The sequence below is a fragment of the Anopheles funestus genome, chromosome 2RL (genome assembly GCF_943734845.2).
Source record: "Anopheles funestus chromosome 2RL, idAnoFuneDA-416_04, whole genome shotgun sequence".
Classification (NCBI taxonomy): Eukaryota; Metazoa; Arthropoda; class Insecta; order Diptera; family Culicidae; genus Anopheles; species Anopheles funestus.
The window spans coordinates 67,956,119-67,970,068 of record NC_064598.1 but is presented as its reverse complement, the minus strand read 5'-3'; the positions used below and the strand labels follow the sequence as shown (position 1 = coordinate 67,970,068).

Here is a 13,950-nt window from a genome sequence, read left to right as displayed (position 1 = left end):
TCCTAATTCTACATATTTTTCACTATTTTTTATATAAGCTATTATTAACGACAAAAGTTCATTAGTTCTATTGTAATATTGCTCAATGCTCTCTCCGTATTTTTGTCTAATTACTGTTAAATCGTAATCAAGGGTCTTAAGATTACGTTGGTCGCGAAAGTGTTTTTTTAATGTCTCTTTCGTACTCTCCCAGTCAAACCCTACGTGGTTTGCGTTGAGAATATCAGACGCTTCACCAACGATTTTTCTTCGCACAATTCGCATTATTATTCCCATCTGAGTGGGACAATTGGCGAAAGGTGCGTAAAAGTGAAAAATACCTTCGACATCATCAAGCCAAGTATTAAGGCCTTTAGGGTTACCATCATATTCCGGCAACATTTTCAAAATATCTGGGACTTTGCCCATTTCTAGAAAAAGCTTCATTTCTTCCATTTTCGTTTCCATTTCTCCTGGCTTTTGCGATCACTATCACTGTATTTTTTCTCACTATACTTACACGTACAATGGAACAGAGAGATCTCCAGGATACTGAGAGAGTCGACTTTCAGGTATTGGTCTACCAAAGAGAAATTAGCGCACCTTGTCGCGCTACAGCTACGCAAATCAACGACACGCGCGATGATAGCTCTTGGGCTGGATGCTGTATTCTCAGAAAAGAGACAGCTAAAGGTGGCTTCGCTCTGAGAGTTTATACTGTTACTAATAATCTCTTTTTTTTATTCGGGCGCCAGTTAACGAGTCTGCACACTCTGGTGGTTGCTTATCGACTAAAGTTTTATTAAAATCTATGCGCACCTTACACCTAGCTTAACTAATACATAAATAGAATACTTAATACTAACACTATCCTACACGATACGGTAACTTATATAACTTTATTTTTTACTCAATGATAACGGCTTTTAGCTTATATACTTTTTTACAATATTGCTGAGGTGTGTATTTTTTTTAAAGCATGAAATTCTTATGTTTCATGTATTTTAAAATTTTCGCACGGTTACTTTATTTACATTTCGGTTCTTACAATGTTTAATAAAGTTGCAAGAAATGGAAATGCTGTTTTCTGTCTTTTAACAGAAAATTACAGAGAGTCCAAAAGAAAATCTGATTCAGGCATTATCTGAAAAAATGGTCCATTTTTCATTAGTTTCTTGGTCTAAATTGTTAACTGTTAAAAAATCTTAAAAACTTGTAAAAACAAATGAATTAATATAACCTTGATCACAGATCGAAATCGGTAGGGTTTATTTCAACTTAAAAAAAATCCCAATTCTTCAACTCACAAAATTCCAAACACTAGCAATCAGTAATTAATCAAATTCATGTCATTGCTGCCACGATAAAATTATAACCCAATACCTGTATCGCATTTCTGATAGGTATTTATTTAAACAAAAATAGCGTGTAACGCGTCTCATTCCTCAAAATGTACAATAATTTGTCGGTATCAATCAGCCGATCAGCGGATGAAGCCAAAAAACCGTCAACATTTGCCTGGCTACCATACCCACAATCTGTTCCATCGTACGATACCAAAAGGTACGACGGGGTGGCAAATTTATGTTGCTGGTGTTAGCAAAAGCAAATATTTGTGTTGGAATATGTATTTCAGTTGTGTGTTTTTTCCTTTCCACCAGCCTGCCAGCCTTGTAGTCTGTAGCTGTAGTGTAATGAATGTCTCCATTTTGCTATAGCTATCGTCGGATGGTTCGTGTGGCTTAATTTGGCAGGCGTCTCTCATTTAAGGACCTGTTCAAGGCACTATCCTTTTCCGCCGCCCCATTAATGTTTGCGGCCACGCAGGTGGATGATGGCTGATGGGTTCCAGTGCGTTTCCCGGCTACTAGGTTTCATATGTGTGTGTGTGTGTGTGTGTCTGTAGCTAAGCGCGTGCGTGTGCTTTACGCGCTAAGTAAACAAACAATAAACTCCGGTACAAAATGTTTATTCTTCTAGAAAAGTGAAACCACAAACGTGCACCCGGTTTCGTGAAATAGTTAGATGCTTCTTCTTAATTAACAAAGTTTACGCTTTCAATTATAGTTCGGGTTTTGTGCGGGCGCGGATAGGGCTGTGAATTGGTAACAAAATCTACTGACATGGGATCGGTAGTGGTGGTAAGGGATGAATTTTTTTGCGTGTTGGGAAAGGAAGCCGAACAAGTGTTGACAAGTCGACGTGATAGCAAACACGGCCTGTACGGCGAATTCTATGTTGAGCACAGTAACTGCTAAACGAGTTGTGTTAATAAACCTACGATAAGAATCTTTGGGGACGGCCCGGTGGTGCATGTGATAAACGGCGCCAGTCCACACGGCCGGACCGGGTTCAAATCCCATCCGGACCGTCCCCCCGTAGCAAGGACTGACTATCCGGCTACGTGGTAAAATAAGTCTAGTAAGCCAGAAATGGCCGGCGTGACCTGTAAGGTCGTTAAGCCAAGAAGAAGAAGATAAGAATCTTTGAGAGGGAAATTAAGCAAATACCAGTATGAAGTAAAAATAACATTATTTTTCCTTTTCTTTCCTTTGAAATTTCGAACTTGAACCTTTAATTGAACCTTTAACAGTCATTGAAAAAATCACAAGTGTTTTTAAAAAAATGTTTTCTAAGTTTAAATTTCTTCTCCCAACTTTTAACGGATAAAATGCATAAAATGCATCAGAATGCCATTCGCATTACAAAACAATTTTAAATATTTGCGTACAAGCGAGACGTTTGTTTAGAATGAATAAATAAACCAGTTTTCTGTTGGCATGGTTTAGCATTCGTTTGACGTGAATGCAACGATAAATAATTACTCGGGTAGATACTAAGCAACGAGTTTGTTTATTGTGGCAGCCAGCTATCACAATCGGGGAGCTAAAATTCCTGCAAATGTTTTGCAAAGGTATTCCCTAAAAAGACGCCTTTAGTGACACACCGGTTGCCAAGATGTCCACAAGGAAAAGTGCTAGTTCGCTCCTGCCGGGAACAAAACCCACTACGTCGAGCCATCGTTCTGTGCTGCAAGTGAGTATTTAAATGCTGAAAATTAAAAAGTTTCAAGTTAGAATTTACTGTGAAATTTTATTGTGCAATAGGGAACGAAAAACTTCGTCTGGAATAGGGAAGAAATATCGTCCAACTTGCCGTACCACAACCATAACTATGAGATCCCGTTCAATAAACCACCGAATGAGGTTAACTTTATGGGTGGACTCGGTAGCAAAAAACCCAACTTTCGTTCAAAGGTACATCCCCAACGTTTCTCCACGGTGCAAAAGTTGATGCGAATGCGAACGTCCAACCGTATACTGGAAACGTTGACGGAAGATCTGCGCAATGTGAACCTCTGCCGCCATCGGGGTGATCAACGCCGGAAGGCAAAAAATGTCACCGAGTTCATACGCAAAATGACGGATGAACTTCAGACCGCGGGTAATATTGAGCATTCAACACCATCCGATCAGTCGGACGTGTTACGTTGTACCGTGCGTAAAAAGATGACGAATGACGATTATCGTGAGATGATCAAGCGGTTGGACAAGATACTGTTGGAGGATGATCGACCATCAGCCGGTCAGAATGTTTCCTTTCGCGATTGGGCAATGCGGGAGCGTTATAATTTTCAGAATCGCAGCAACATTGAGATGATGAAACGTGAAAGGGAAACACTGGAATCGGAACTATGTTCCTCGGTGGACACACGCTCGCACGAGTACATTTCGAACGAAGGACGTCGGGTGACGAAAGTTCGCCGTTCGACCAAAATCCCGCACGTGGAAGGCCACATGTACGGTCCGTTTACACGGCTTCCGATCGAGGATCCATTGCTGGAGAATGAAACCAAGTTTGGGATTCCGCTGAGTCTGCTGGTACGGTCGTACCGCGAGATGGACACCAAGAAGGAAGGTGAGCGTAACCTAATTGATACCCGCCTATCTCACATGAGGATTCCATTGTGTCCGAAAAGCAGTGATTCCTCCGAGGACGAGGACCAGATGGAGGAGGTCAAGATCCTTTCCTTCCTGCGGACACCCTACTTCCCCATACCGACGATAAAGCGGCAGAAGAAGCGGCGCAAGGATCGGTTACGTAGCCGCTGGCTGCAGAAGAACCGGCTCAAGCGCATCACTATGCTGCTGTACGATCGATCCCTGGAGAACATGCGAGCTGGTCGGCGAAGGAAGAACAAGCACGTGGATGCCGGCGCTAACTCTTCGCGAGCTTCTAGCACTGGTCGATCGTGTTCAGATCACCGTAAAACATCCGCATCGAAGGAACCGGCCCAAAAGAAGGTTGTGAGTGAGAAACGGCAACGGTACTATCGCTTCATAGAAGATAAGTCGCAGCAGTATCGTCGGATGTACGATGAAAGTTTGCAGCAACGCATGACGAGCTTTCAGGATTTTAAAGCAAGTGAAACTGCATCCGATGACAATCGGTCGGAAACAAGCAGAAAAAAGGCGAAACTACAAGGGCTCCGGTTGGAGGAACAGAAACCGACGGCTGAGAAGTTGGAGCTTACCTTTCCACCGAATCGATTCAAGAGCCTGTCCAAGAATGATACCCGCAAAGGAGCGTTTTATATCGATCCCGAGTTTTACGATAAAATGCGTGATTTTAAGCGATGTAAGTATTGGAATTTTGTTGGCTGCTTTATTTGTAGTTAGTTAGTATTTCTTTGTTGATGGCAATTTGTGGTGAAAGTATTTTCTTGTAAGAAGCGTCTGCTCTAGTGATGGGTAAACCGGAATCGGACTAGTCCGACTTTGATTTAACTCCGACATTATCAAGGACCGGGGGAAGGAGGGAACCAGTTCAACTAACTGCCGAACTTTAATCCGAAGTTAAAATCAGGGATTAACATTGGATGCAGCACCGAACTTAACTCCGGTTGGTTGGAATATTCCGGTACCAACTCCGGAGTACAACTTCGGGGTAATTGCTTCACAGTATATTCCGGTTTTTATACGTCGGAGTCAGAGTTAATTCATGAATCCACTCCGGAGTTTCCACCACTAGTCTGCTCTAGTGACATTGGAAGTGGCAAGTACGATAGCACTGAAATAAAACTGTAATAATACTTCGTTGGACAAATTTATTTTACTTTTCCAATGTGTAAATTGTTGTTTTAGGAAGTGTTTGAAATGTTCTTAAATATTGGGAATTCATTTAACGAATTTGAATGTCCAATATTAACCAATATTATATTAATGTCCAACATTCGTTGTTCTTGCACATGGACAGTTGAAACATTTTCTATTCGGTGTTCTCGACTCATGACCTTTTTTTGGTACTGCAATTTTAAACTCTTTAGGAAGAGATATCTATGGAAGAAGTGTACTATGCATTGACCCAATAGAATTATTCCGTAACTTGATAGTCTTATCCTACTATTGAGGACCATACCAAATAAAATTAAAGTAAACCTTCATGTTTGAATGTTTTTCCTTAATAAGTCAATGAACGACGATTTAGATTATTATTTCCTTTTTGGATTAGTACATCGGTAACAGTTATCTCAAAATACTATCTGCAATATTTTGTATAAAAACTCCGTGTTCTGTAGTAAATACAGAGTTTCTGATAGTTTATTCCTTTCATTTGTAGATAAGCAAAGGTCCAAATATTACACCAGCCTGATGCGTTCACGTCCAGATGTGCGCCAACGGTTGCAAGTAAACGCACCTGAGTTCGAAGAGGAACAGCTTGGTGCGGCGACCAAGTATTTCAGCCGTTTAGCTACCGAATGGGACAACTACTACATTCACGAGCTGCGTTACCGGCCGCGGGTGCGCAAGTTTTGCCCAAAGACGGACATTCTCAATATGCGTGATCAGCGTCGGAAGGTGTTCCTGCAGCACTTTATCGAGGAGAACCTTCTGCAGCGCCGTGCCCGACAAAGTTTGGAGCGTCAGTATGCGAACTGGATTAAAAACTTCTGCAAGGTAGGCAAGGGTTCGAATGTTCGGCGTTCGGCGTCGACGAAGGGAGAAAGTAAAGTTTGTTTATTACTTTGAAATTCGGTTTGCTTTTTCGGTTCTATACACCTTGCCTTTCCTTCCGGTAATACTGCTCCACGGTACATCGGTACATTGAAATAAAATACGTTCAACGACCTTTCCAGCGCATAAGGCCACTGTTCAAAGTTTGGAAAGAAGAAGCATACTCGAAGCTGGTAGCGGCCACTGACCAGGAAAAACAAGCTACACAAGAAACGGTCCGTTTGCGGACGATACTTCAGGATCGTCAAAACAAGATGGATTCCATTACGGAACGAATACTGCTGCTGGAGCAACGTTGGACCAAGGTTATGCAAATTAGGGTAAGCAACACGGCGGAAGCTTGAAAAGGGGTTTTTTGTGTGCCCGAAAGGTTTGCAGTAGGGAAAACTGTTTTCCAAGCTGAATTCTCTGGTAACTTTTCCTGGAAAAGCTGAGGAAACGGTACAGGTACGGTCAAAATACTTTTGATTTGCGCTAGTGTTTGGGAATTTCTTGGAGTGTTGATGTTTTTTGATGGATTTGTATTTGCTTCATGCGCTGGTTGAATGGGATGAAGCGTTAGGGGTGATTGGGTTGGACAATTAAGGTTGTTTGTTTAGTTGATGCGAGTGTCCTACCTGGCGGGGTGAGAGATTGTTCAGATTAATTGAAACAACCTGCTTGAGGAAACTTCCCGGGTCCCGGGGGGTTTCCATTCCCCAGTTTAAAGTTTACGGAATGGAGAGTTGGACGTGTAATTGTTTGAGTTATTTCAATTCACAGAACTACTATTACTTACTGATGGATTCTCAATGGCGCTTGGAGAATGACTTCTTCCATCGTGCAGCGGATGGATCGTTGTACACGGTAGCGTGCCGAGCATAACATTCAGCTGCCCGAACTTCCTCACCATTTATGTTCCCTTCGAACTCTCTTCCAGGTGTCTGAAAGCATCAAGAATTGTAAATCCATCTTTATACGCACCGAGGGTACCAATATTGGAACGGAAATAGCGGCATTCTATTTGGAGAAAACATTCCCCGAACTGGCACGGCTGCCGGGATGTGAACCGGATGCCGCTCTACTGCAGCGCGGGCTAACGCAGCTAAACTTGCGAACGATCGATTTGATAAACAAATACAACCAGAAGCTGATGGTGTTTAGCAAGATTGACTACCATTACAAGGAGGTACTGGAGCAGTTTCCTCGCTACTTTACCAATCATCACGATTTGCTTAATCTGTACGGTGCCAAGATGGAGTCAATACAGAGCAAGAATGAGAAACTGCGGACGCAATTTCATGATTTACTGGGTGAACCGCTCAAGCTGTCGGTGTACAAGTAAGTGAAACGAGTTTGATTATTAGGGTAAAATTATTCTTTTTAACCATTTGTGAACAAACAATTTACAGTAAAATCATGCGCATCACTACGTCCGCTGTCGGTCAGCTGTATCTGTTCGTTCGCAAGCTACAGCATCGTCAGGTTGAAATCGTGGAAATCAACGCCAAGGATAAACTGTCCGCCATACATCAACACATAATGGTGTGTGTGTTTGCGAAAGTTGTGATAATATGGTACAATTTATTAACTTACCTTTGAGCCGTTTTCAGGACTTACTTTCCGAGCTAGATCTATTGCCACTCGATGTACTGAAGGAAGCGGAAAAGGAGGCGCGCAAGAACCGAAAAACATTGTTCAGAGAGGCGAACGAGGCATACAAGCGCAAGCAGGTGTTGGATTTGTTGCGCAAGCAACTACGGTTCCACGTGAGAAAATAATTCACTAGTAAATAGTATAGTATATAAATATATTTTGAAATGGGTTCATTTTATAGTAAACATAATATTCAAACTTAATTTTGTATTCTTAATTACTATTCAGCAACACTGACACTGACTGATGTAAAAACTAAATTCAGTGGAGTAATTTTCGTAATCCTTTTTTTGCAGTAATATTTAGTAATTGTTATAAAAGTATAAAAATAAAAAAAAATTAAATTAAGAAAAAGATCGTTTATCTATCGAATTCTTTTATGAATCAAAAATTAAGCAATATATGTAGGATAAATGGAAGGGATTATTATTTATACTTCCTTTACGGTTGCACTTTAGTCTACGAGTTCACCACGATAGAGATTTAGTTGCATTTAAGCTGCCTTAAGCTCGAATTTAAGGCGTCCCATTGTGGCAAATGACTTCATGCACCATTACTGAACCAAAATTTTCCCTCCCCGCTTTGATTAGCCGCTGGTGAAAGGTAGATGGGCCCTTATCATTATATCATAAACTAGCATCAAGCCACAGAAGGCTTGTGGTTGGAGCGGGTAAGGTTACTCTCCGTCGTAAGAGGTTAATCCCATCCTTCGGCAAAAGCCCCAGAACCGATAACGAGCACAAAGTCGTCGAGTGTGTGTCACGTATGTCGATGTTGAGCTCTAGTTGTAACTCTAGGCGTTGTATGGTGTAGGTTGAAGTGTGGTCACATAAATTTGATGCGTGATAACTATCGAACCAAAGGCTTCGGTTAGTCCGTTGGAAATGGGGGGTAGGGGGGTGTTATCTTCCAACGACGAGGTTATATGAAAGACCTTGCTGAGGGTGCGTCTTGCGGAGGCTAAGGTGTGAACGTGCCTTTCCCGGCATTAGAAAGCAGAACCCGGAAGGTAAAGGCACAACTTTTTATGAGACAATTTTGTTGTATCCGTTTTTTGTTGGTTCTTGTGCAGCACACAACATAGTCCTTTAATCAGTGTACGGCAAGAGGGAAATGGATGTTTTGGGTGGGTTCGTAAAGGTGTGGAACGCGCCAATTGTTCTTGCTTGCCTTTCCGGTCACATAATTCAATAGAAAGCCCATCTAACGGGCTGTGTATTGACCGCTCTGCTGCTTTCCCCTATCGTAACTAAAGGTGCTGCTAAGGACTACCAGAGAGAAAGGTGAAGACATCGTTGAAATCTTTCAACTATTTTGCCGGTTTTCGCAAAAGATGATCCTCGGGCACAAACTAGGCACTTCCGGGCTGTAAGTGATCCTTTGCTACGGATTGTGATTGTGCAATAATGCTCGGTGGATTTCGGTCTATGTTTGTTATCACCCTTTGCAAAAAAAAACACAGACTCCAACAGGGTCGGGGAAAGAAAGAAGGAAGGGAATAAAACTCACGATTGGTGTACCGTTTTCAATCCTCGAAACCCAATCCGCACACAACACGTTCGACAATTCTTTGGTGCCGCTTCCGAAATGACAATTCGCCCAAGACAATTTATGGAATTTTTTGGTTTCCTTTTATCTTCCACCGGTAGGGTGGGATGATGGGAAATGAAAACACTGCGACCTGGTACGATGGGCACACTTGATAGACGATACTTGGCGATGCGATTGAGCATAGTACGCGCGAGTACGCGCCGGCACTACGAGTATGAGGACATTCGAGCCGGATGGGCTAAAAACATTTTGGGAACGTTCGGGAAGCTAGTGGTGCGTCTTTTTTGGGGTGGCTTTAGCTGAGTGGATCGGGATTGTTGTGCTGTTGAGAAGCTAAAAATAATAAAACCGATCAAGTAGTTCGCATTGTTCCTTTAAGCAGCAAGAAAAACACTGCGAGAACCATAGGACAACTATTGCAACATTCAAAATGAGAAAAATGTGTTTTGAATAAAAAGGTAGAATTTTGAATTAAATAAAATTGTATAACGTTGGACAAGAATGTTTGAGAAGATCATCAAAACAAAAAACAATAAATAAATTAGAATTTAAGTCCGAAAAGAGCCTCACTCTAATCCCATTGTGGCCGCAATGCATTCGCCACAAAACTTCAAGAAAGCTTTTGTAATTTCAACACACCGTTACACCGTCGGGTGCAGCAACCATCCCCATTCTTGCACATCCCTTTCTGCCGGTATGTCTGATCATTGTCATCAGATAAATTTTTAGGTGCCATTTCCGGTTTCTCGCAAGAATCCCTTTTGTAGTATTTTTCCCCCCATTGCCTGACTGCCTTTTGCAAAACAAAGCCCTTTTTCGGGTTGGCTTTTGAATGTTGGTTTTTCCCTCTTGCCTGCCAGCCGAGCCACGATCCAATCGTTGTTTGGCGCGTACAAGCACGCGCTTTATATCCAACCCTGCTCGCGCTGCGCTTGATTGCAATTTTCCCACTTATATTACATTTCATTTATCTCATCGGTGCTCAATATATTTCATTTCGATTGAGTTTACACTGTGACGGTGCAATTTACGGGTGCTTTATCGTCGTTGCATCTTGCTGATGCATCGGAAGCGGTATAATGCACGGGGAAGCTGTTCTATAATTCAACGAGTTTTCGATGTAGAAGGGCAGCAAGCTAGTGTAGCAGAATAAAGGGTTTTGAGGAGATCGGGTGAGCGCGTGGGGAAGCTGGGAAACTATTTTCATCTGCTGGTAGCAAATGTTTCCGGATGTTAACGTTCTTTTCACGTTGGAGGTTTTAGTTACTTTTGCGTTTCACTTCTAATTCCCAATTTGATTATCGAGCAATGTGTTCCACATAGAAGAATATTCTTCCATATGTGTTAGTGGTATTTGTAAATGAAAAATGAACAAGAAAATTTAAGATTTATGTCATAAAAAACAAACTGTTCAGTTTTTAAGATATGTTAAAAACGATGAAATAGTTGAAATAGTAGCTATTTATTATTCGATATTAATTAAAACTTCTGAACTGTCTTCCTTGTTCTAAAATTAGTTTAACATTTGTTGTATCACAATGGGAAAACCAGCAGATGCTAAACTGATATGGACATAGTGTAACTGATATTACACTTTGTTATTCGCCTTTAGACCAATAAGCAATTTTTTTAATTTTAATTAAAATTTCCCGCGAAACATTTAAAAAAATTATATATGAAAAAATAAGCTGTAACCTTATCACGTCTCTTAACAATACCAGACTTTAGTTAACTGTTGGGATAACAATGAAGAAAGATATAATCTAGTTTATCAAGGTACTGTTGTATGTTTTATTTTAAAAATTTTCATCAGTTTATACGATAGTTACTATTGTTGTGGTTCGATGTTCGCACATCCGAGTTCAGTTCTCGACATTACCATTCTTCCGATTATGGAAATGATGAAATTATTATAAATCTTGCGTCAAGGAAGCATTTGATTAACAAGAACTATTTCCAGATTAAGTCTATGCTTGCCACAGTAAGGCTATGTAGACTTTTTACTCCAGATCTTCCATCGGGCCTATCAAATCGAGAAGCGACTTGGAACGGATTGATGCTGCTACAACTAATAAACAACTCGACTGAATTTGATATCGCACATACTTTACGATGGCTTTATTTTGCTTAGGCAAACAATCTCAGTTGCTGTCTATAAAGAACTTCTATTAAAAAACATTAAAATCAACGCAAAAATTGCTCTAACCACATCTCCATTTATGCTATGTTTATGCACGCTACATAACGCCGCGTGTGTGCAAACCGTAAACATGCGTTAACGTTGGAAAACATAATTATAAAAGTTCGCTGAAAACAACCAGAGTGTAAAGCCTCTTTTCATTTACATTTTAATGAGCGAAACAACGGATGGAAGTAAAATATGCATTCAGTAATTTTATGTTTTGTCCATAGCGATGCCTACGGGAAGCATAATGAAGATGGGATGGTAATGAGATGAACAATCTACTAGTGTATCGCAAAATATGTAATTATATACTTTTTTTGAGTAACAAAAGTTAAGTGACAATATCACAATATTGCCACAGAAATGGTATAGGTTAGTGTACAACAAGACGGTATAAGTGAAGTCATTGCTATCAACAACGTATAAGAACTTACTCTATTCTTTTCGTATCAGATTCCAAAAATGTATCCTATTTTTGTGATGAACAATCATCCAAACATCATGCAGTGGTTCAACGTTTAGACGCAGTTCCAAGACACATGCCCACAAACACGCATTTGCCAAAGATCCCGCTGGCGATAATCTACTGGTGTGACAGCAACCAGGCTAAGACTTCCTGAGCCTAATGCCAATAATAATACCGATTGCGCTACTTGCGGTAACGGCAGTCTCACCCATGGTCCGCTGACAGCAATATACAGTTACTAAATAACCACTTACTCAATATCCGGCTGTCGCAGGAACAAGTACCCGGGCGTAACACTCATCGTTCGACAGTACCGTGCACCGGCGTGCAATGTTTGCAGAATAATTGAGCGCTCCAATCCGGCCCAATCCTGCCGGTGGGCCCTTAAGGATTGTAAGGGCCTCTATCGAGTAGAGCTGATTGCCACGGAGCTTGCTGGTAAAAGGGTCGGATACGGCTTACACTTACACTGGCTCATTTCTCCCCGTACACGAACCGAGCTTCTCCTAGGTACAAGGTGTCGCCCGAAGGTGAGGTCGAAACATCGTGCACCGTCTGCCACTGGAACGGTTGACAATTTATTTCGCAGATCACCTGCAAGTCACCTGCAGCCACAAACGTTTACGTTGCGATTCCGGTTGCACCTTTCGTACCGGCATCGTCAACCGATGGCAGCTAGGCAACGGTGCGCCATATTTGCCCGGTACGGTAGCGATGTTTGCACGAGTCGAACGTGTTCTCCAAAGAATCTGTCTAATAAAGTGTCACCTTCACCCCATCTGGGTGGGTAGGCACAGAACTGGTACGGGCTATGCTTAAAGCATATGTGTGTGTGTGTGTTTGTGAGCAAGTTACGGTAACATTTCACCGCCCTTCCTATGAGTGAGTATGGCACCTACCAAACACGGTTGGATGGTGTCTCGAAGCGCAACTCTTTACTGGTTTTTGGAAGTTTGTAACCAGTGCCGGTGGTAATGGAGTAATTGTGCGCTTGTTGGTGAGAGTGCACCTGCATATGAGTGTCAGATAGAGTGCTTCAGTTAGTGGTGAAATACAAAAATATGCTTGCCAAGATGGTGTCCACGATTCGTTACAGTCGATGTTTTTCGAGCTGTCTGTAAAGCAGCACAGATAGAGGTAAAAACACTAATTGAATTTTTGAAGATGCTTGGTAGTTTTTCGAACCGTTGTTATAGAAATGCAAGGAAAGTGGTTCGAATGTTCTTGTTATAAATTGTGGCGTGTTGAGTTGCAAAGCATTAATGTGTTTTAAAACGCTTGTGCCTCAAAATAAACTAATAATATGTTAGCTACTGAAAACTATCGAAAACATGAGCTTGAAGTTTGATTGATGAAATAACGTAATTGAAACTATAGCCATCAGCATTTTTTTCTTCTTCTGTTCGATTCACGACTGGTAAACTCCTCCACACTGTTAATCAAGTAACTGGTAAACTAAGACAACATTAGCGAGTCCCTAACCGCCAAACGTGTCGAAGAAGTTTTTTTTTATTCAGGTAGAACGGCATGGCCGTATTGATTGTGTTGAAGAAGTTAATGCAGTATAAAACTATACAAATTATACTATAATAGAAGAACGATTCATATGACGCAATACATGTATTGGAAATAGATATTGCATATAAAAAGTGTTTCATAATTTTCATTTTGTTTATATACAAACAGAACGCATTTTATACAATTTTGGAATTTAAGAATAACTCTACGTTCAATTCGTAAATTAATTAATAATAACTCAATAACCATAGCAACATTAATAGAATGGCATGATCGAGTCAAGATTTGAACCTTGCCCTACCCCATTAATTAAAACCCTTTTTTCATAACTAAAAGAATAGTCGCCGCTCTAGACAAAGCAGTTCATTTTCAGAAATAAAATGAGAAGGAAATAAAAACGATTACTAATTAGGTTTCATTGGACTCTATCAAAAGAGCTGCTATTACAGGGTTAAAGGAATTTTAGACTAGGGTATTATACCTTATCCCTGTATCAAGCATCAAAAGTGACGATGAATGACATTCTGCGTTAATGAACTGTTCTTTGACTCCGAACCTGCCAATAGGCACTTATGCTTTTGGATGCTACGCTGTCAGAGACT

The 13,950-nt window shown here is 41.0% G+C and overlaps 1 protein-coding gene across 1 annotated transcript; it reads left to right on the top strand.

Moving 5' to 3' along the window:
* Positions 1 to 2,691: 2,691 nt before the first annotated feature.
* On the top strand, positions 2,692 to 9,493 carry LOC125761983 (uncharacterized). The gene is made up of 8 exons (XM_049423621.1): positions 2,692 to 3,015; positions 3,087 to 4,617; positions 5,599 to 5,936; positions 6,116 to 6,313; positions 6,756 to 6,839; positions 6,913 to 7,313; positions 7,385 to 7,517; positions 7,586 to 9,493. Exons 1-8 carry the CDS (start codon positions 2,938 to 2,940, stop codon positions 7,751 to 7,753), a joined length of 2,931 nt encoding a protein of 976 aa, XP_049279578.1. The 5' UTR covers positions 2,692 to 2,937; the 3' UTR covers positions 7,754 to 9,493.
* Positions 9,494 to 13,950: the final 4,457 nt, after the last annotated feature.